The 21,102-nt window shown below is 35.2% G+C and overlaps 4 protein-coding genes across 7 annotated transcripts; 1 reads left to right on the forward strand and 3 right to left on the reverse strand.

The window, feature by feature from the left end:
• Positions 1-1,512: 1,512 nt before the first annotated feature.
• On the forward strand, positions 1,513-4,211 carry LOC110374171 (uncharacterized). The gene is made up of 2 exons (XM_064039433.1): positions 1,513-2,337; positions 3,698-4,211. The coding sequence occupies exons 1-2, from the start codon at positions 1,546-1,548 to the stop codon at positions 4,151-4,153; spliced, it is 1,248 nt and encodes a 415-aa protein (XP_063895503.1). The 5' UTR covers positions 1,513-1,545; the 3' UTR covers positions 4,154-4,211.
• Positions 4,212-6,809: 2,598 nt separating this feature from the next.
• Positions 6,810-8,594, reverse strand: LOC126054710 (uncharacterized). The gene is made up of 2 exons (XM_049841272.2): positions 7,748-8,594; positions 6,810-7,280 (listed from the first exon to the last, which is right to left on the reverse strand). Exons 1-2 carry the CDS (start codon positions 8,552-8,554, stop codon positions 6,837-6,839), a joined length of 1,251 nt encoding a protein of 416 aa, XP_049697229.2. The 5' UTR covers positions 8,555-8,594; the 3' UTR covers positions 6,810-6,836.
• A 1,644-nt stretch (positions 8,595-10,238) lies between these two features.
• On the reverse strand, positions 10,239-13,148 carry LOC110374147 (uncharacterized). The gene is made up of 2 exons (XM_021331731.3): positions 12,300-13,148; positions 10,239-11,026 (listed from the first exon to the last, which is right to left on the reverse strand). The coding sequence occupies exons 1-2, from the start codon at positions 13,110-13,112 to the stop codon at positions 10,583-10,585; spliced, it is 1,257 nt and encodes a 418-aa protein (XP_021187406.3). The 5' UTR covers positions 13,113-13,148; the 3' UTR covers positions 10,239-10,582.
• Positions 13,149-15,086: 1,938 nt separating this feature from the next.
• LOC135118221 (uncharacterized) lies at positions 15,087-18,479 on the reverse strand. 4 transcript variants are annotated; one of them, XM_064039528.1, is made up of 4 exons: positions 18,388-18,479; positions 17,533-17,593; positions 16,078-16,203; positions 15,087-15,226 (listed from the first exon to the last, which is right to left on the reverse strand). In XM_064039528.1, exons 1-4 carry the CDS (start codon positions 18,418-18,420, stop codon positions 15,150-15,152), a joined length of 297 nt encoding a protein of 98 aa, XP_063895598.1. In that variant the 5' UTR covers positions 18,421-18,479; the 3' UTR covers positions 15,087-15,149. The 4 variants fall into 4 exon arrangements, with proteins under 4 accessions (XP_063895598.1, XP_063895599.1, XP_063895596.1 ...); XM_064039529.1 differs by lacking the exon at positions 18,388-18,479 and adding an exon at positions 17,713-18,368 and having other exon boundaries at positions 15,087-15,236; XM_064039526.1 differs by lacking the exon at positions 18,388-18,479 and adding an exon at positions 17,722-18,358.
• Between the last annotated feature and the right edge of the window lie 2,623 nt (positions 18,480-21,102).

Genomic DNA, 21,102 nt, shown 5'->3' on the forward strand with positions numbered 1-21,102 from the left:
CTGCATTTATGTATATGAAACCAAAGCATTTTGAAGCACTCCCAAATTTGGAAAACTCCTATATAAAAAAAACCGCAGATTTACCCGGGGTTCCAGAAGGTAATTTTCAAACCAGCGTCTGGTTCGTACGGACAATGTCACGAGAAACAATCAAGCGGGAAATCCGTCGATGTGATATGGTTGTATCTATATAGAATTATGAGAATGACAAGATAATTACACCCTGAGAAGTAGTTGCCATGGAAAGTGGGAGAAACCACGCAGAAAGGCTTTGTAGTTATACCTAATTTTTTAAAATTAAACTATAAATCGTTCAGTGCGCATTAATCCAACATAGGGTAACGACAACTGCTGCCATCTATCGAAAGAGTACTGAACTTAATACACACATGAAGGCAGATTATCGTGTATTATTTTATGTAATTGAAATAATAATAAAATAAGCTATAGGTTATTCATTAAAAAGAGATCTTCAAGGCTGAGATTGAAAAGCTATAAATAAAAAACTTAGTCATTTCATTATTCAATTGCAATCCTTTGTAATCCTGGTTAGTTTCAAAAACAGACCATGACATCTCACCACACTGAATAGGTTATCCACCGCAATTACAACAACTTTAATCTTATCTTAAATACAACAATTACTGATTAAAACTGAATATAAATTAAGGTTGCTACGATTTGATATCAGTGTGATTCATTATCAAGGCATGGCAACTGTTAGGGGGCAAATATGAATTAGCTAATTTGGGATCCCCATGTCGTCTTTAATTAATAATATTATGAAGAGTTTGTCTGTTTATTTGTTCTTATTACTACTTGTCCAATTTCAGAACTTGTCAGGTTTAGAATTAGTTAGTCCATGAATCGAAGAATATTATAGACTACTTTTTATCTGGATGCGCGGAGTTTCGCCCGCTTGCCATTGAAACTGTAGACAGAAGAATTTTTAATGTACTACTATGATTCACTCCACGCTAAAGATATAATGATATGATATTTGATAGATACACGAAGCACCTGACTTTGGTCACACCGTATAATTTCGTACTAACGTCATATGATAAGCAAATCTCTTTAAAAATCCGGGACTTTCCCCTCACCAAAATTGACGTATACCTCAAACCTTATTGATTATAAACCCAGTTAAATGAAATGTTCCAAAAATAATTACAATAGAATTTAAATTAATGAATAGTGATTTTTGTCACACATAAAACACCTTGTTTGTTGACTCAGCTACAAAAATAGTTTTACTTAAATATTAGGAAGAAGATATAAATGTCGATAAATATAAAATTATAATTTTTGACCATGTTCTTTTACAAAAAATACCACATCAAACAAGCATAGACAATTATGCAATATTAAACAACTAGCAACCACATTATAAAATCTTTATGTTTCTTAAGGATACATATCAACCAATTACACTTTAAACACAGAATTATCTTATCACAAATACATCCGTTCTACATTCACTGAGATAAAAAAATCTATAAATTAAAACTCAATAATATACTTTATTTAGTATTAACGGTAAACATGGCACAATACAACTTTGAAGGTGACCTGTCCAATATATCTGAACGCCAACTGGAGTTCATCAATAAAGTGGTTTTAGAGCAAGAGTTAAATGCCAGCAAGGTGGTCTTCCATCCAGTCGGAAAGGCTGGTGATAATTTCGTGGCAAACATTAAGAGGATCCACATCGAAGGTGAACATGACACCCTGAAGCTAATTATTAAAATTGCTCCCACAAATGAGATAGCCCGCCAAACTACGAACACTGGAATCATGTTCAATAATGAGACTGTTATGTATACGGAAGTACTGCCAAAGTTTGTGTCCTTGCAAATAGCTGCAGGAGTGCCTGAAGACGAACAACTAAGATTCGCAAAATGCTACGGAACTCTCACTGAGCAACCCAACGAAGTTATCATTTTGGAAGACCTAAATGAATCAGGTTACACTATGTTGGACAAGTTTGAATCTTTGTCTGATGATTGTGTTAAAAGCATTCTGAGGAATTTTGCTATACTACATTCTCTTTCTTTTGCAATGAAGAATAAGGAACCTGAAAAGTATGATCAACTGAAAGCTAAATTAATGGATGTTTGGGATGTCATGGCTGCAATTCCACAATTTGAAATGCAAATTGCAAATCTGGAGAATCAGCTAATTGCTGTCGTTGAGGATGAAGAACATAAAAGAATATTAAAAAATAAAATGACAGACATGTTTGCGGTCAGAAAGAAGATACTCAAGCATGAGAATCAAAAGCATTTGATCATTCAGCAAGGAGATGCATGGACAAACAACATTATGTTCAAAATGGCAAGTATTTGTTTTTCATTTAAATTGTTATTTTGTTTATTTTAGTTATTATTAGTATTTGAAAAAAGACAGTCACATGGTAAGTAAAGCGGTAAGATTGAACGCAGCTTAGGGTTCTGCATGGAAATAATAAGCTAGAAATTAACAAGAGTTCGTATTTTTCATATTTAATACTTATAATGAATGATTTCGTTTTTAAACGTAGGTTCTACAACTAAATTCGATAAGATGTTTTGAGTTAAAACTAGACAAGGAATGGGGCCATGGTATATTTTTAACATATGTATTTTAGAAATGCTATGCATTTCTTATGATGCCTATAATCTGTATCTCAAAAACACCTATGTATAATGATTTCCAAAATATTTGCCCCAAGAATATTTGGGGCAAAAAGCCCTCTATCAGTTTGGTTCATAAAATTATGCAAAGCTTTGTCGTCTAGGTTATCTTAAATATAATATAGTAAATCAGTTTAAAGGAATTCTTCCTGAATTTAAATATTTTGCTAAATTCTCTTAACAACAAATGCCGAAAAATATTTAACTTTAGCATGTTTCGAAATTATCAGATTACTTTTTACTTAAAAATATGCGATTACCAGATTGCCATCTGTAATAATTTTATTATGTGTAAAAATATTTTTCCTTCAGAACCCACAGTTGGTGATTAGCCTCAAACTTGACCGGTAATTGCAATAAGATTAATAGTGTTGATAGACACGTCACTTTATAATCTTGTAATATTATCAGATAATCAAAAGCCTTGGCAATAACCGTAGGCAAAAGACATTTTATAATTTATATGATAAAGGATTAAGATATTGTTTTTCCTCAGACCATGTTATTCCACGTAATCGGTTTTGTATATTATGTGATTCATACGTTGTATATTTTTGATCTAATTAAATTCTCTTATATTTTTCGCGGCTAGCTTCACAGTTTACGAATTGATTTTGATGTTTATTTGAGAAGTAGTTATTTTAATGAAGATGCACCCCGCGTCATGGTAGGAAGCTAATGTATGATGGGAACCCTTAGAAATCGGGTAGCGGTAGTCGAATAGCTTTTGAAAATTGTAGGCACATTTACGTTGAAATTTTAAGATATAGCTGTATGTCAGATGATAAATCAATGAACGTTTAGAGCTGACCAGATGATGGAGATGATAGAGATGGATGTCGATGGAATTCCACAACTATGTCTACAAATTACCTTGTTTGGACTTATTTCATTCGTATTAACTAGATCTTTACACCGACATAGATTTTACCCATTGCAAACTACTATTCGACAAAGTACAATTCAGGGAACTCCTCAACGGTTTACGGCAGTTATCATAACCTTTAATTTTTTGATTCCAGGGTGAAGAAGGTCCAGTACAATCGATCATGATTGACTACCAAGCTTCAAACAACGTGAGCCCAGTAGTCGACCTTCTCTACATGATCCTCAACTGCACAGACCACGAGACCAGGTCGAAGAACTTCTACAACTGGTTAGACTATTATCACTCCGAGTTAGACAAGTCACTATCGAACTTTGGGCTGAAAGCCAACTTTATTTACCCTAAAGACCAGTTAGATGCAGATTTGAAAAGATACGCCAAACTATTGTTTGGTCTGAGTCTTCTCCTAGCAAATGTTTTAATGAGAGATACTACAGAAGCTGCTGAGATTTTGGAAGCTATGAGAACTGCTGGTATTAACGAAATTGCTGAATCAATGACGACTCAAAATCTACAGGGTGAAACAATTCTTCGTCTCCGCAAGAGAATTGTTGGACTCATTGACAGTTTCCATGAGTTCGGTTTACTGTAAAACTTTGAATTAATTTTGTGTTCCCATTTAAATTATTTATAAAGTATGAAAGTATTTATATTAGCCTTTTATTTTCAGTATAGTTATATAAATAAGCTGTTGATTTTCATCCGTGCCATAGTCAAGGACGTAATTATGCTAATGATTCTCGACTGACTGATTGATTTTTGTGGTAACCATAATTGACTGCCCATTCGTGAGGGAAGATTATAAAGCCTGTTTTTATCAGGATAGCGTAACTTTCCTCGTGATGCGAGCTTAACCGCAGAAAATAGCTAGTATCAGACAAATGATTTTAGGGGTGATTCAATAAGTTATAAAATATCATTTCTGGCAATATGTTTAATAACATATTTAGTCTTCAGTTATGCAGTTATCTTATCAGTATCTATAATTTTTCGATAATTTTTCTCTGACACCCAATTGTTTTGTACCTACTGATAATAGCCTTGAGACTGTTCCAATGTCCATACTGATAGCGCACATTAATTTTACTGAAATATTTTAGGTTTCTTGTATATTTTGTTGGCAACTTGTCTCATCAAAGAGTAGAGATTGTTTATTTCATAATCATCTCCCGAGCCTTTTCCCAACTTCGTTGGGGTTGGCTTCCAGTCTAACCGGATGCAGCTGAGTACCGGTGTTTTACAAAGAGCGACTGCCTATCTGACTTTCTCAACCCAGTTACCCGGGCAACCCAATACCCCTAGATAACGTAACGACTGCCAAAGATGTTAAATGACAGCCGGGACCTGCAGTTTTACGTGCCACCAAAAACACAGTCATTGTTCTATTTTTTCTTACACTACAATATAAACAATTACAATATAAACAATAGAGAAAGAATTTATAGGGCGATTGCTGAAGATAAAAAAAAAATACTTTTTGGCGTCATTGGAAATCTTTTTTATAATGTTCATGTGTAAAATTATCAGTGTGAAACGTAATTACTATCGTAGTGACCGTAATTATTTCACTGATATGGAAATCTTATTGTGTAATAGAAACAACACTGAGCTTCAAATACCATTTCATAATATTGATGACATCCTCGTCTCCCGAGCCTTTTCCCAACTACGTTGAGGTCGGCCTCCAGACTCACCGGATGCAGCTGAGTACCAGTGTTTTTCAAGGAGCTACAGCCTGACCGACCACCTCAACCCAGTTCACTGGGCAAATCTATATCCCAATTGGTAAGACTGGTGTCAGGCTTAGTTGTTTTCGACTACCCATAACGATTGCCAAAGATGTTCAATGACAGCTGAGACCTGCTGTTTAACGTGCTCTCCGAGACACAGAATAATGATGATAACATCCTGTTATCCGTTACTAGAGGCCCGCAAAAGGCTTTTCCTCTTGTTTCAATCTTGAGCAGTAATTTCAATTCCTTTCCAGCTGAGACGAGTAAAGAAAAGAAAATGATAAAGGTGATTAAATTATTAGCATCATTAATACTGAAGGAGTATCTACACTTCATCGATACAGCTCTATTGATATTATTTTTTAAATAAAAAAAAAGATATGTATATCATATCCTGAACACGTATTTAGATACTATAATAACGATATATTTAATCGGATAAATATTTATTCATGGAAATTAATAATCACGTCTATACTACGAATAGTATTTACAAAGAAATTATCGTATATAGATACTGTTAAATTACAGGTAATAATTATTTTCATGGAAAGACGGCGATGTTGAAATAGTAATTTATATTATAATCCTTATTTTAAATTGTTTTAAGATAAACAAAGTCATTATAACTATTTCACAAACTCAAGAATAATTTATTCCATAACCCAAACATACAGTATACAGTTTTCATTTCAGACAGTGGAAGCTGTAGGATACACAAACCATTTTTTTTTAAATTATGCATTTAAAAATTATTATGGCATGTTTTTTTATTGTGGAGATAATTTATTGTATATATGAATTGTATTTATGGCATTCATAAAAGTATAAATAGCAAACTGTTCTCAGTTACAGTTAAATAAAAAAATATAAATAAAAACTAGATGCCTTTAAAATTATGAAAAATACTGGTAAGTATACATTACAAAAATAAGAATGGACCAAATATCGACCCCTGCGAAACACCTGATTAAAATAACCGGACTAAACTAGTTCTACAATAAAAACAAAACTTTAAAATTATCACGTGTAATAAAATTACTAAAATAAAGGTAATTTTATGTTTATTTACAGACAAAAGTGAAGTTTGCATTATATAGAACAGTGGTCGACGCAATCTCAACCTTCCTAACGACCGCATTATAATCAAATAGGTGTTTAGAAGGTTGTATTGTTTGAAGTTAGCCATTTTACAATAAATTATAAAAGGCAAGTAGAGAAATACTGGATAGGTAATATCATAATATGGTGGCGGTTATTGTTTAACATGATGGTAAGTAGTCTCTTATTTCCATCACACAACTGAACGTACTTATGTTCTAGGATCTTAATTTTTTAAGTATTTTCTTATTTATTAACAAACAGAAAAAAATGGTCATGAGGTAGCAATGAGCAGCCCTTAAATCTTTATACATTATAAAAAGACACAAATCATACACTAAAAATACATTTATAAGCACTCACATTATTACATTTTATAATGTAGCCTTAATTAAAGATTAGTTAAACAAGTACATACTAAATAGATTGGTAGTGGTAGAATCACAATAAACCGAACCTGTCAAAACTCTCCAGAATTCCAATAAGCTTCTTCTTGTATGCCAACATTGTTGTAGGTTCCATATTGTTCACTGTATTTATGTTACTCATATCAGCCGACTCCATCTGGTCTTTAACCTTACTGGCTTCTTCGGGTTTCAGTACTATCATGCTATTTGTTACTATAGAGTTGCCCAGAGCTAATTTGCCATACCTCTTCATATCAGCGTCTAACTGATCCCTAGGGTAGACATAGTTGGCTTTTATTCCGAAGTTTGATAGTGAATTCTCTAGTTGCGAGTGATAGTAGTCCAGCCATTCGTAGTAATATTCTACTCTAGCTTCGTGATGGGTGCAGGTGAAGAGGAAATACATGAGGTCGCTGACAGGGCTTGAGTTCCTCGCACCTTGGTAGTCTATTAACATGGCTTCCGTTAATTCGTCTCCCTGAAATACCATAAAAAGTTTTATTAGAAAGAGTCTAGGAGAAGGTGCAAAAAGGCGTGCTATTTTATGATTAAATTTTATAAAAGTGTTATCATTTTTATTTATGCCAGGTATGGGCGAATATAAGTGATTTATCAGTTTAGGGAAATAAAAACACTGACTAAAAAGGTTTAGAGGATATATATGTGAAGATCAATTTAGGCCGAAGATTATAAATAATTGAACATTTATGACCCACAGAGTCAGAGTAGGATCTTTTGTGGTTTCTAACGGCCATTCCGAATTTTCTACCAATCTCTTGATTGGTTTATTAGGAATAGAAAATTGGCAGTCGGCCCTTAAAAGTAATGTCAAATTCCTATCTCTATTGGGAACGACCGTAATAAAGCCAATTGGAATAAAACAAAATTTTCTTCACAAGAAAAAAATCAAACATAAATAAAAAATTACAGAAAAATATTCCTTACCTCAAACTTGAACATAATATTATTAGTCCAAGTATCGCCATGTTGAATAACTGCAAATCTATTCCCATATTCAACTTTTTGCATCTTCGCCGCTTTTTCTATTGAACCAGAAACTTTGTGTCTCAAAATATTTTGGTACTCTGGGTAATCAGCTAAAATGCCAATGGCCATAGTTTCGATTTGGTTCAAAAACACAAGTGCTGGACTATCTTTCTTTTCAGCCATAATTCCCCATAAGTCTACTAAGGTATCCCTGAAGAGATTGTAAGTTTCAGGCTCCTTCACTTTTAAGACGTAAGACATTGAATGCCACACTGCTAAACTTTTTAAAACACCTTTCACAACGTAGTCTGTGAGGGGTATAAATCGATCCAGCATAGTATAACCGCTCAGTTTCACATCTTCCAGCAGTATCACTTCATTGGGAGCTTCACTGAGAGATCCGTAACATTTCGGGAACTTAATCTGTTCTTCTACTGGCACTCCCGCCTGCTTTTGCAGTTGCAAGAACTTCGGTAAGACTTTCGAGTACACAAAACTCTCATTACCGAACAAAGGTCCACTATCAAACGTTTGTCGCAGGACTTCTGATGTCGGCGCTATTTTGGCAATTATGGACAAATTGCCATTTTCTCCCTCCACAATGATCCTTTTCACATTTGCCACATAATTGTCACCTGCCGTTCCAACAGCATTAAACGTCACTTTGCTGTTCTTGTATCCTAATTTTTCTATCACACTGTTAATAAATTCCAGCTGACGATCATGGATGTTTTGAATTTCACCCTCAAAATTATATTGTGCCATGATGGAAGTCAAACTAAGAATACTTTAGATCTGCAGACGCTTGCCTTTAAAAAAATATATATTCCGTCTTGTCACCGTCTTCAGTCTTGTTTATCGCGTTGATTATACGAGAATTAAATGATGCAATCCTAATTTTTGATTAGATTAGTAGAGTATATATATAATCAATATATTTCCGTGTAGCAGTTTCAACGTTTTTAACTCGTAGGATAACAAGGTCCTTGAAAATGTAACCAGAAATCAACTACGAAACTTTAGGTAGGAAATCCACCAATTTAAATAACGTAACGGTATCTCAAATGTACCTATTATATAAAATTGTATATTTAGTTGAAGTGGACACTAAAGACAAACATATAGGTCAGGGATGTCATGATAACTGCATGAATCACTGATGATTCGAATTATTTGAATGCTGGGGCGACATTCACGGCCGAAGATTCATGTCTAGCAGTCTTCTCCACAAAGGTATTCGTCATAGCTTGCACCCGTCTCATCGAGCTTTGAGAGCGAAGGAATAGTGAGTGCACCTGTGTGCACGCAAATGCATTTGCCCGTAATGTCCTGCGCAGCCGGCTGGTCTCTTTATATGAGAACAGTCGGGTGTAATTGGCCTTGGACGACATTATTCGCCAATACACGTTAATGTAGACCCAATATTGTAATAAATATAAAAGTGAATATTCAGTTGAGAATCTATAAAGTATTGAAGGTTTAGAGTTGAGCTGATGATGATAGGGACGACACAGAGACAGGAAACCTTCAGAGATATATATCATTTGGCAAAGGGCTTATTTTATAAATACTGGCGTTATCTTTATACTTGACTGCCATGCTTATGTATTGTATTTGACTGCCGTTGTAAGGTCTATTACTGAGACGAAGTACAGTTTTGGTAACTCCATCACGGTTTCCAGCTGGTACCTCAAGTTTCGGTTTATATTAATTACTTACATCGTTAGTCTAGTCATGTAGTTGCATAGTGCGATTTCTGTGCAAAGGGTCTCGAGTTCGATTCCTGGGTAGGGCCATTGTGGGTTTTAAGAAACTTTTACAAAGCAGCCCGGATTTCGGAAGTTGGTGATTGATAATCCCACGCATTGCAGAGCACATAAAGGTCGGTCTGGTGCCAGATCTCTCTGGTTGCTTTTTTAAATGCTTGTAGTCCATAACGACTGACTACCCTTTAGATAGTCACTCTGATAAAGTAATTTATTTCACTGACAATGTAGGTTATTATGCTATCTATTTTATCAGAAAAAAATGTGTGGTCATCACGAAGAGACAGATTCCTGACAAACATGATAGGTATCAAAAATATGACAATAATAATTACAATTATAAACTGCGTAAATGGCGATTAAGGCAGGAATTGTTAACCACGTGGCTGGTTTTTGAGTAAACCCTGTTGAATCTGAGTTCCAAACTCATTAACTACCATCCCACTACCTGCCCTACTCAGATAGGGATAAAAAGTCATACGTCCATCTTCAGGCCTAAACTATACTTCCCTTTAAATTTTCGGAAAAAAAAAATAGTTCTAAAATATTTTATGACAAGGTAAAGGATTAGGTGGACAAGCAATAACATTCATGTTGTAAGTATTTTCATATTTATTCCTTAATTTTATTAAAGCATTATATATCAAATTAAAACACTGTATTTTATTTCTTATAACTAAGTCATAAACAGTAACTATCTTACCTAGTAATAAATATGAACATTATAATAAAAGTAACATCACTAGTTAATCACCAGTTACATCCGTATCATAATCATTATCTCTAATCATATTTTGGTTTGCAAAGTCATCATTTATTCGCATAATAAATATTGTGGAATGTGTTGAAAAAACTGAAGCGTTATTAATAATTCTTTTATTTTTCAATTTCACCATTCAAATAAGAATGTCGACACATTTTTTCTTTGCTTTCCAAGATATTGGATTTTCTATTTGTTCCTGAGGCAACACTTATTAATTAAGTAACATAGTTTCATAAATAATAATTATAGTCCTTTAAATATAAATTACAATAAACCGAATTGTTCAAAGCTCAAAGCAATACCAATAACCTTGCGTTTATACACAAGTAAAGATGCACTATCCATACTGCCTACTGCATCAACATTAGCAATATCAGCCGAATCCATTTGCGCTTTAACTTTAGTGGCTTCTTCAGGTTTCAAATTTATCATACTATTTGTTAGAATAGCGTTACCTAAAGCAAATTTACCGTATCTCTTCAAATCAGCGTCTAACTGATCTCTGGGGTAAACGTAGTTAGCTTTGAGACCATAGTTGGATAATGAATTGTCTAATTGCGAGTGATAGTAGTCCAGCCATTCGTTGAAGTATTCTACTCTAGCATAATGGTGGGTGCAGTTGAAGAAGAAGTACAGGAGATCAGCGACTGGGCTTGTGTTCCTCGCCATTTGGTAGTCTATTAACATAGATTCCTTTAATGTGTCCTCCTGAAATACAACAGAAAGTTTAATTAGAAACAGACCGACGGGTAAATCTCTTATCTTAAATGAGCCATATGTTTTAAATATGGATAAAATCTTTTTCATCCCACCATCTCGGAGAGAGTAGTTTTACCCTTTGATATCTGAGCGCAAAAGTCGTTTTTATCCTATAAAGCGGCAAAGTGATTTGAATTTAGAACATCGTGTGCAACAAATACATATTAAATAAATAAAATACTGCTTAAAATAATTATTCAATTAATTAATTCTCTTTTATTATTGTTTTTACACAGATTTTTAACGTCGTTTCATTTCTAAAGTGAGTTTTCAAATATATGAACTTTAATAGGTACATCTTTTTAATTTGATACTCATAAGTGGGCGCCATTTTGTTTTTTTTGCATTTAGTAATTTCCTCGATGAGGTGGGATGAAAAGTTACGTGTTGCACTCGAGTGCAAAGATTTTTCGCCTTGTGCTCTTTTGATTCCCTCGCTATCGCTCAAGATTCTAATTATTGAAACACTCGCTACCCTCGTGTTTCAATTTTAGAATCCTTCGCTTGCTCGGTCATCAAAATTGAGCACGCGGTTAAAAAGCAACTTTGCACTCTTGTATAACAAATAACTATTAAGCTCCTTGTACTTCCTTTGATTCCCATTTTTACAAAAGCTATTAAAATAATAGGGTTTTAATATTATGTCATCATCATCATCCTCCGAGCCTTTTTCCCAAGCTATGTTGGGGTCGGCTTCCAGTCTAACCGGATTCAGCTGAGTACCAGTGCTTTACAAGAAGCGACTGCCTATCTGACCTCCTCAACCCAGTTACCCGGGCAACCCGATACCCCTTGGTTAGACTGGTGTCAGACTTACTGGCTTCTGACTACCCGTAACGACTGCCAAGGATGTTCAATGACAGCCGGGACCTACAGTTTAACGTGCCATCCGAAACACAGTCATTGGTGTCTAAGATATACTTAGAAAGTACATACAAACTTAGAAAAGTTGCATTGGTACTTGCCTGACCTGGAATCGAACCCGCGCCCTCATGCTCGAGAGGTTGGTTCTTTGCCCACTAGGCCACCACGACTCACGACAGGGTTTTAATATTATGTATTCCTTTTAATTGTGGCAGTTGTTTGCTTTTATACATATGAGAAAATTTTGTTACTTTCAAGTGTTCAAAAATAACTAAAATCTGTTATAATAATCACTTGAAGGCACAACGATTTATGAAAACAAAATAAATCTAGAAATATTCGCTTACTATTCGCTTACCTGAAACTTGAACATAATGTTGTTGGTCCAAGTATCGCCATGTTGAATAACTGAAAATCTATTCCCATTTTCATCTTTCTTCAATTTTGCAGCTCTTTCTACTGAAGAAATTACTTTGCCTTTTATAATATTTTGGTACTCTGGTTCATCAGCTAGAACACCCAAGGCCATATTTTCAACTTGAGTTATGAAAGCAACTGCTGATTCATTATTCTCCTTGTCTTCAGCAAGAATTGACCATAAGTCGACCAAATTATCTTTGAAATAATTGAACGTTTCAGGTTCTTTATTTTTTAAGACATAGGACAGTGAATGCCACACTGCTAAACTTTTCAAAACACCTTTCACAACGTAGTCTGTGAGGGGTATGAATCGATCCAGCATAATATACCCTTGAACCTTGACATCTTCCAGTAGTATAATTTCATTGGGTGCTTCGTCAAATGTTCCGTAACATTTTGGAAATTTAACTTGTTCCTCTTCTGGCACAGCCGCTTGCTTTTGTAATTGGATGAACTTTGGTATGACTTTAGAGTACACAAAAATCTCATTATTGAATAACAATGCACTGTGAAAGTTTTCCCGTAGGCTCTGCGATGAAGGTGCTATTTTGGCAATTATGTTCAAATTGCCATTTTCTCCTTCTACAGTGATTCTTTTAACATTTGCCACATAATTGTCACCAGCCGTTCCAACAGCATGAAACGTCACTTTGCTGTTTTTTAATCCTTGTTTTTCAATCGCACTGTTAATAAACTCAAGCTGACGTTCATTAATATTTTGGATATCACCCTCAAAATTAAATGGTGCCATGATGGAAGCCAAATTAAGAATACTATGGATCCGCAAGGTTTTTGCCTTTAAAGTATATATACTGTCCTGTCACGGTTTTTTTATCGCAGTGATAACACCGTGGCTTATAGGAATGTTATTATTATTTTTGATAGAACGGCAGTTAATTATCTACTACTGATTATTATCAGGACACTATAGTGTTGCCTTGCAGTTTTTTGGTTCTTATCTTATAAGATCGTAGTCTCTGAAAAATTAAGCTTTTCTCTATCATATTTAATGAAACTACTTATGAAGAAATCCTTAGACACGGCGAAACTAAAAAATATATTGTGACATTGAGGTACGAGTACTGCTAAAGCCTTAAGCCTTAACCTTACATAGGTTATGGATTATGGAAGGTGGAATACCAATAATAAAAATATTTGAAATGCTATGGCAAAATGCTATGGCAGTTAAAACTGCTAATTATTAATTAATCACTGCCCTTGAAGATTAAATGACCAGTCACTTGATCTTCTATCACAAATACGATACATAAAAAATGTCACGATGAGGTAGCTCTCTCTAGATCGTTTTAATTAAAAATGCCGTCATTATGCTATGATATCTGCGATATCACCCGTCTTCGGTTTAATTGGCATACAAAGCAATTTCGGTCAGCCCAGAAAAATGATTTGTACTTGGGTACTTTAAAACGAGATTTCACCAGCGGCTTCATCCATATCCTGAGGGAACTATGCCCCGCATCAGGATAAAAAGTAGCCTTATCTTCGTTTCCAAAGAACCATCTTCATCTATTCATCCACTGAAATTCAAATTAGTTCAGTCATTTTTTTGTGTGAAAACGTAACAAACAAACTCTCAGACATATTTATACGTTATATTAATTAGGACTTAATTAAAATTGATGTCATTTTGACAGTGTAGGCTTAATACTATCTTCTGGCTTATCATTATCACTTAAGATAGATATCAATTAATAATCTATCAAAGTATTCCTTCATCAATAGTGGTATTCATTGAAAGAAATGTACGGTCATCATGAAAAACTTGATTGTTCCTCGATGCTAGTTCTCATGAACATGCAAATACCTTACTTATATTATCTTGGATTCAGGATGTGATTCCCTCGCGGCCGTCGAGGCGATCCGATCAGTAGTTGACGACTGGTTCGGGAGAAAGCACGGCTCTCTGTTGTTCAGGGTGACGCAGGTGCTATCGGGTGCTTCGGCAAGTACCTGTGCCGCATAGACAGGGAGACGGACGCTCGGTGCCACGACTTCTTCCTTTGCAGGGAGGACACGAAGTAATACACGCTCACCGTGCCCTCATAACTGAGTGCTGATTCCGAGTTTTGCAAGTTAACATTCTTAATGCGTTATTATAACTCCGCTTAATTAAGGACTCGTATGTTGACATTACTTGACTTGAATATTTCCCTTTCATTCATTTTGTCGGATACTAACGTATACTATTTTGTGAATAATAAAGTTTATAAAACGACCAAAAGCTGTTTGACAGCTTTATAAAATAAACAGTTCTAATGCTGATGCTATGTAATTAATTTGGCTATAAATTACAGAAGTGCAGTGGGCAGCACAGTTGGACACGGTGGTGTCCTTCTATGAGGACGTGATGTCGCAGAAGAAAGCTGCGGATCGGGAGGGGGAGGTCTTGACTCCCCATACCGGCCGCAGAACGTGCACTGGATGCAGAGGAGGGAAGAATAACGTCATTTTCCGCCCTCCATGAACGGGTTTAGGGACGACAGACTTGGTAAAATAGTTTCCTCAGGAAGCGGATGAAACCATGTGAAAAAGCAATTTGTGAAGTGTCTGATATTCAGTAGAATTCTTCGATAAGGTAAATTATCGGCTGATTAACGCTCAATCCTTCTCTGAGTGAGAGGTGGCCTGTGCCCAGCAGTGGGACGATAAAAAGGCTATATCTATTCTAGTTCTCTCGGGAGGTGCACGAAAAATAAACTAAAAATTAATGGTAAAATAGTTTATTCAGAAATAATATTATTGATACGTATTTATTGATGTATATTTATTATACTGATGAAGAAGTATCGTCGGAATCAATGGTCTGGTCAGGTGTATCTACTGGGGTGATCCTTTTAGATTCATCTGAAAAAATCTGTAAGTTAATATTACATTAAAATCTATATTAATATTATAAATCTCACTTGTTTGGTTGAATGCGCTGATCTCATAAATTACTGTGAAACAGTTTTTCAATGTTAGGCCACTATTGCAAATTCTTAACAACAGTTGTGCAACATGGCAGTATAATTATTGTAGGTAAGTAAAAAGATTAATTGAAAAAAATTGAAAATCATGGTGACTGCCATTGATAAGTGTATGGATTAAATGTTCTATTCATGTTGATGTCTGCATAAAATATAGCCAAAAAATACATGTCATTCTGCAAATATACAATCATGATTCATTCAAAAGTACCTAATTATTATTGCGCTTATCGATAATTGTTTTATAGTTCTCGCAAATATTTTTGTCGTCAAGAAAGATTGCGATTTTTTTTACGTTTATTCAAATAGGCACTTCGCTATTAGTATGCACGCACTACAAACTTGAAAAGCCGTGGTGGCTTAGAGAGTAAAGAACCAACCTCAAGCAAGAGTGCGTGTGTTCGATTCCAGGTCAGGTAAGTTTTTGGCAATGCAACTTTTTTAAGTTTGTGTGTACTTTCTAACTATATCTTGGATACCAATGGCTGATTAGAAGGTGAAGGAAAACATCTTGAGAAAACCTGGATTATAGTTTGAAATCAGGAACCCGCATTGAGCAAGCGAAGTGATTAACGCTCAAACGATATCTGTGTGAGAGAAGGCCTGTTCTCAGCAGTGGGGTGGTAAAAAGGCTTATTATGATGATGATACGTATCTAGACATCATGCAAGCCTTTTCTACACCTCTTATTACATCATCGATATAAAAAAATACAGGAAAATTCTTTACCCATTAAAAACCTGGGTTCCTTGAAGCAAGCCATTCTGGTGCAGAACGGTGTTCCGTCAGCACTGCATACACATTTGTTGCAGCCTATCATGTACGTGGTGAACGGCTCGCATTTGGATGAATCACCTGTAAATATTGAAATTGGAAGTAGGTATATTTTTAGGGCACATAGTTCGAATAGGAGCAATATCCATCCAACATGGCAATGCTGTCAGCCTTTTGGATATATTAGCGAGTGACAGCTATGAGGACCAATTTTTGATCCACTTTATTAGTTAAATGCAAATAAATAAAATAAAATAAAAAGTCTAAAAGAGACGTCTAATGAATTCCAGCTAATATTTCGTGAGATACAATATCGTAGGAACTTCTTCGCGCACCCGGGTATTATACCTTTCCTCGATAAATGACTATAATGACAGTAATTTTTTATTGAAATCGCACTAGTAATCCCTAAGATTGCGGAGTACAAACAAAGTTATAAGATTTTCAAAGGATTGCCAAGAACGATACATCGTGATGTTATATTTCATGTAACTTATATGCACTGAAATGCATTAGCAAGTACACATGCATGAAAGTGTTAAGGTAAACAATAAACTTGCCCTCACTTTTACTGTGTGTTACACAAAAGAAAACATGGGAGATATGGCATTCGTAACAGTTACAGAGAAAGATAAAACTAACAAAACCGATGCTCTTGATCGCTATACTAATCTCAGCCCACCTTATTATAAAACGTGGTTTTAAGAATTACCCGCTTTAGTAATAGTTTTAGTCCACAGATTTTGTTCGGGACGGTGGTTTAAAGGTTGTTCAAAATTTGGTTGTTATACAAAGTTGTGGTTTTAACTGCGTTCCGTAGGAACTACTCTGCTCACCCAGATAAGAAGAAGCCTTCCGTACCTAATGAATTTCCATAAAGAGAAATCAAATGGGTCGTAAGATTGGCGCGTTCAAACAAAAATATCTGTAGCTTTATATTTATAATATTATATTATATGCAGTATACAGCTTTGCAAATATATTATGCTCTAACATATCCGCTTTTTCTATAATCCGAGGTCAGAACACACGATTACCCCACTTTAGACTGCATTTGGCCTTTCGCATTACTTACGACTGTATTCACACTGCACTCACTGCAAGTACTATTGTATATTTGGACTACTTTAGTATGTCCTTAGTAAATAAGTAGGTAACTCTGGCATTACGAACAGTTTGTGTTCTTGGAAGGGGTCATGACGAGTTTCTTTGAGGCTAGGCAGATGATGAGTATTCTAGAGAGAGGCTAAAGTATCTGTCTTGAACATTATGAGGTCATGAACTTGTTTTTCTATCTCCAGTTTTTCGCGTTATTAGGCGAGATTTCACCGGATGTTTCTTCTGGTAAACAGTAACAAATTGTGTATTAACATTTGTAGAATATCCGCGAAATTGCAAAAAAAAACTTACTTTTTCTCCAGTACAAAAGCATATCCTCATCCAAAATTTTTGAATCTACAAATGTTAGTAACTGAAACAAAACATGAACTGTAATAAAACAAGGAATCAGTCTGCGATAACCTCGAATACTACTGAACGCATTTCCATACAATAGCGATTTTTTAGTGATTTTTACTGATTTTTACCCACTTGTTTCACCTTTGTTAAGCGGGAACTACTGCCCGCTATTTTAATATTTTGGCTTTCCATGACTGACGCCTCCCGGATAAGTTAGTACTTCGTGCACCATGAGCTTAAGTAAGTCTACGTCATATCAAATGTTCAGGTTAGTTTATAGGTCGTAAAAGACCTATTTGGTTTAATCCGAAACGAATTTTTCAATCAAAGGATTGAGGCTAGCCGGTAACGCAGTTGTGGGCATCATAAATACCCCCGGTACCTATAGGTATTCGGAGGCTGAATGGTTGTCTCGTCAGATAATGTGAACAAGTGAAGATCAAGTCGTAATTGACTAATTCAGTGATCATTTTGAATCCCACATGCATCCACTGACTGCCACCTTCAAATCATCGGACCACCGTGAAACAGGGTCTCTCATACTATGTTTGCCCAGACGAGGGCTGTCCATAGTGTCCATGACAGGGATGGTTCGTTTTCCATCATTGGGGTAGACCTACGTTCAGCAGTACGGTAAATATATGACGATGTTGATGAATTTTGAACCATCCCTTTTCTTTTTCGTCTTTTAAGATATACTGCCATACCGCGTAATTGTTTTCACAAGACTGCTCCGTTATCAATCACAATGAAAACTTCTGATAAAAGAACCATAAAACTAACACAAAAAATTAAAATTTCACTCACTGAAATTGCAAGCAGCGTTACACCCGCGTACATTTCGATTATCAACTAAAATATTACTCGTAGGAAATAATCAATCCCGTTGTTTCATTATGGCGGTTTCGTATTAACGATATAAATCAATTCTTCATGGATAACGGTTTTCAAATCATCATTGTTTATATTTCATATTAAATGAATATGCTGAATACTTTGGGATCATTGTTCTAGTTAAGTGTAATATAATCCCTAATTTCCTCCAGCGATCTATTCCGTGAATCTGGATATGAAGTAACTTTTCCTGATAAATGGGCTATTTTGCACATAAAAAAGACTTTTTTCAAATCTTTTTAAAATCGTAGTAGTTCCTGAGAATATAGGTAGCATTTAAAGAAACAAACAATCTCTTCAGCTTTATTATGTAAAAGTCTAGATTTTAATAGCAAGCACCTACATACAATTAAATCGGAACTACTGACATTAGCTCATAAAAAAAATATTTTTATTAATTTATTTATTTATTGAAAACACCTTAAAACCATATTTACAGGTCTTATCCTAACGCGGCAACTAATAACTTCACACTATTTTGACAACTATTTACCTATAAAAAAAAAACAAAGGAAAAATCTCTTCATCTTTACAACAATAAAGTCTGGATTTAAACAGAACGGCTGGTCGTGATTGGTCGATCTTACAAAAAGACTGACCAATCAGGGAGAGCTTTCGGACAGTTGACAATTTGACAATTTCTCATCGATAGATTATAATATAGCGAAAAATAATGCGTTAAATTGCAATCAGATGTTACGGTTCATAATAATTCAACAGTTTACAATCTCTCGAGATAGATTGTAATCTAACGATGTTTGTAATCTTACGGTGACATATATAAAATAAAACTCAGCAATAAAAATCAATCTACTCCACAACACTCTTTCGGAATCAATAGCAGATCTAGAAGTTTTTCTCAAATAAGCCCGTGGTTTGTTTGCCGGCCTGAAAGGATCGCAAACACTGCGAACAGACATGAAACTTTCATATGTTTTACGTCGCCGTTGACTGTAGCGAATTGTCAAGAAACCGAGTGTGTGAGGTGAATTTTATATGCGTATTTGAGGGTAGGTAGCAACGTTGGACAGCACTTTTTCGGTAAATTATTCCGAATATCTGTGTGTGGGGTAGTGGAATTTCACACGGTTTTTTATGTCTTTAAGCATTATGGGCCTTACTATAAAAACTTAAACTACTGTTGAACACTTTTCTAAAAAGAGTGGCTGCAAAACGAACCTTGTTTCCAAGTCAGAATGTTTAAGTTGTTGTAGTAATGCTGTATGTATCTTTACTGATGTTAAATATGAATGTGGCTCTAACTGTTTGTCTATCTGTCAGTTTAGTATGTCACACACACGTCAAAACTACTGAACCGATTTAATTGTTTGGTAGTCAGTCTGGACCCTGGTTTTAATCGGTTGCGGGGAAAAATTCAGCTGAAGCTCGTTTGACAACGCTAGTGATATTATAAAACATCAGTGATGTACCGTAATGACCTATGTCACTTTAATCTTTTGTCAATACTTATATCACAATCATCTCACCAAGATGCTCTGTGGCCAATGTGATGATGATGATGATGATATACCTAGACAGAAATACACCTACCATTCATTCACAAGCTGCAAAATAAACACGCCAAGATTTCATTCCACTTCTTCTTAGAAATAAAATCTAAAAATAAGAAAAACTCAGCAGAGTGCTAAAACTAATTTAAGAGCTGAGCGTACCTCAATGGGAGGAGATAAAAAAAATGCTGGAATTTCTTCCAAGTTATCGGCATCTTGCCTTTAGGTTTAACCTAAGAATAATTGGCCGGCGCCGCGAGCCGTGGAGTTCTAATTAGTTAGGACTTGTTGAAAAATTATATACAACTCTATGCTATAGGTGGTCGATGGAGAGAAGAACATGTTGTGGAGATTCATATGGAGATGATAGTACGTCCAAAGAACAATTAATGGTGAGTTGTACCATTTAACTATGACGATAACCGAACCATTTTCAGTTGTCAAATCGCTGATTTGACCAATGGGCGGCAAGTATACGGCTGGTTATGGTTTAGTCATCGTTTTAGTTAAATGGTGCAAATGGGTCTAGGAGTAGGGGACCACCCAAATGGCTGGCAGCAATTGCCATATTTGATGGTAGTGCTAAATTGTAGTGCTTATATTTTTAAAAGTATAAATGTCAATGGAGACGGGCTCAGTTTCTTTCCGTTCCAGCAATTACTTATATCGTTGAAAAAACATATGTCAAATCCGCATAGTATCACTTCTAGTCAATTTTTTATCAAAACTCGTGTTCTACTCTATAAATATTTCAAAATGGTATTATCTATCTCTATAAAGTTCCCAATTAGTAGGGGCCATTATCGAAGTTCTCTGGTGAAGCTCCTACGTGTTGTAATTGCCTTTCAGTCGGTGTAGACTAGCGAAGCACGCGGGTCCGCCCGAGTTACATGAAGTTAGCTGCTCATATTCTCATTGTTTAGTTAGCTAAATAATGTATGAAATGTTATGGTGTTCAAAAGGTACCTTATGTATCTAGTATAAAGTACCTATATAACCCATATAAGTATGCTAATATGTAGTTTCATGCCAATATCCTAAAGCATCTTTTAATTACAAATTACTACAGAATGCGAGCACACCTTACCATAGAAAATAAATTGAGGTCAATCTCAAG

This window comes from Helicoverpa armigera, chromosome 19 (genome assembly GCF_030705265.1).
Source record: "Helicoverpa armigera isolate CAAS_96S chromosome 19, ASM3070526v1, whole genome shotgun sequence".
Taxonomy (NCBI): domain Eukaryota; kingdom Metazoa; phylum Arthropoda; class Insecta; order Lepidoptera; family Noctuidae; genus Helicoverpa; species Helicoverpa armigera.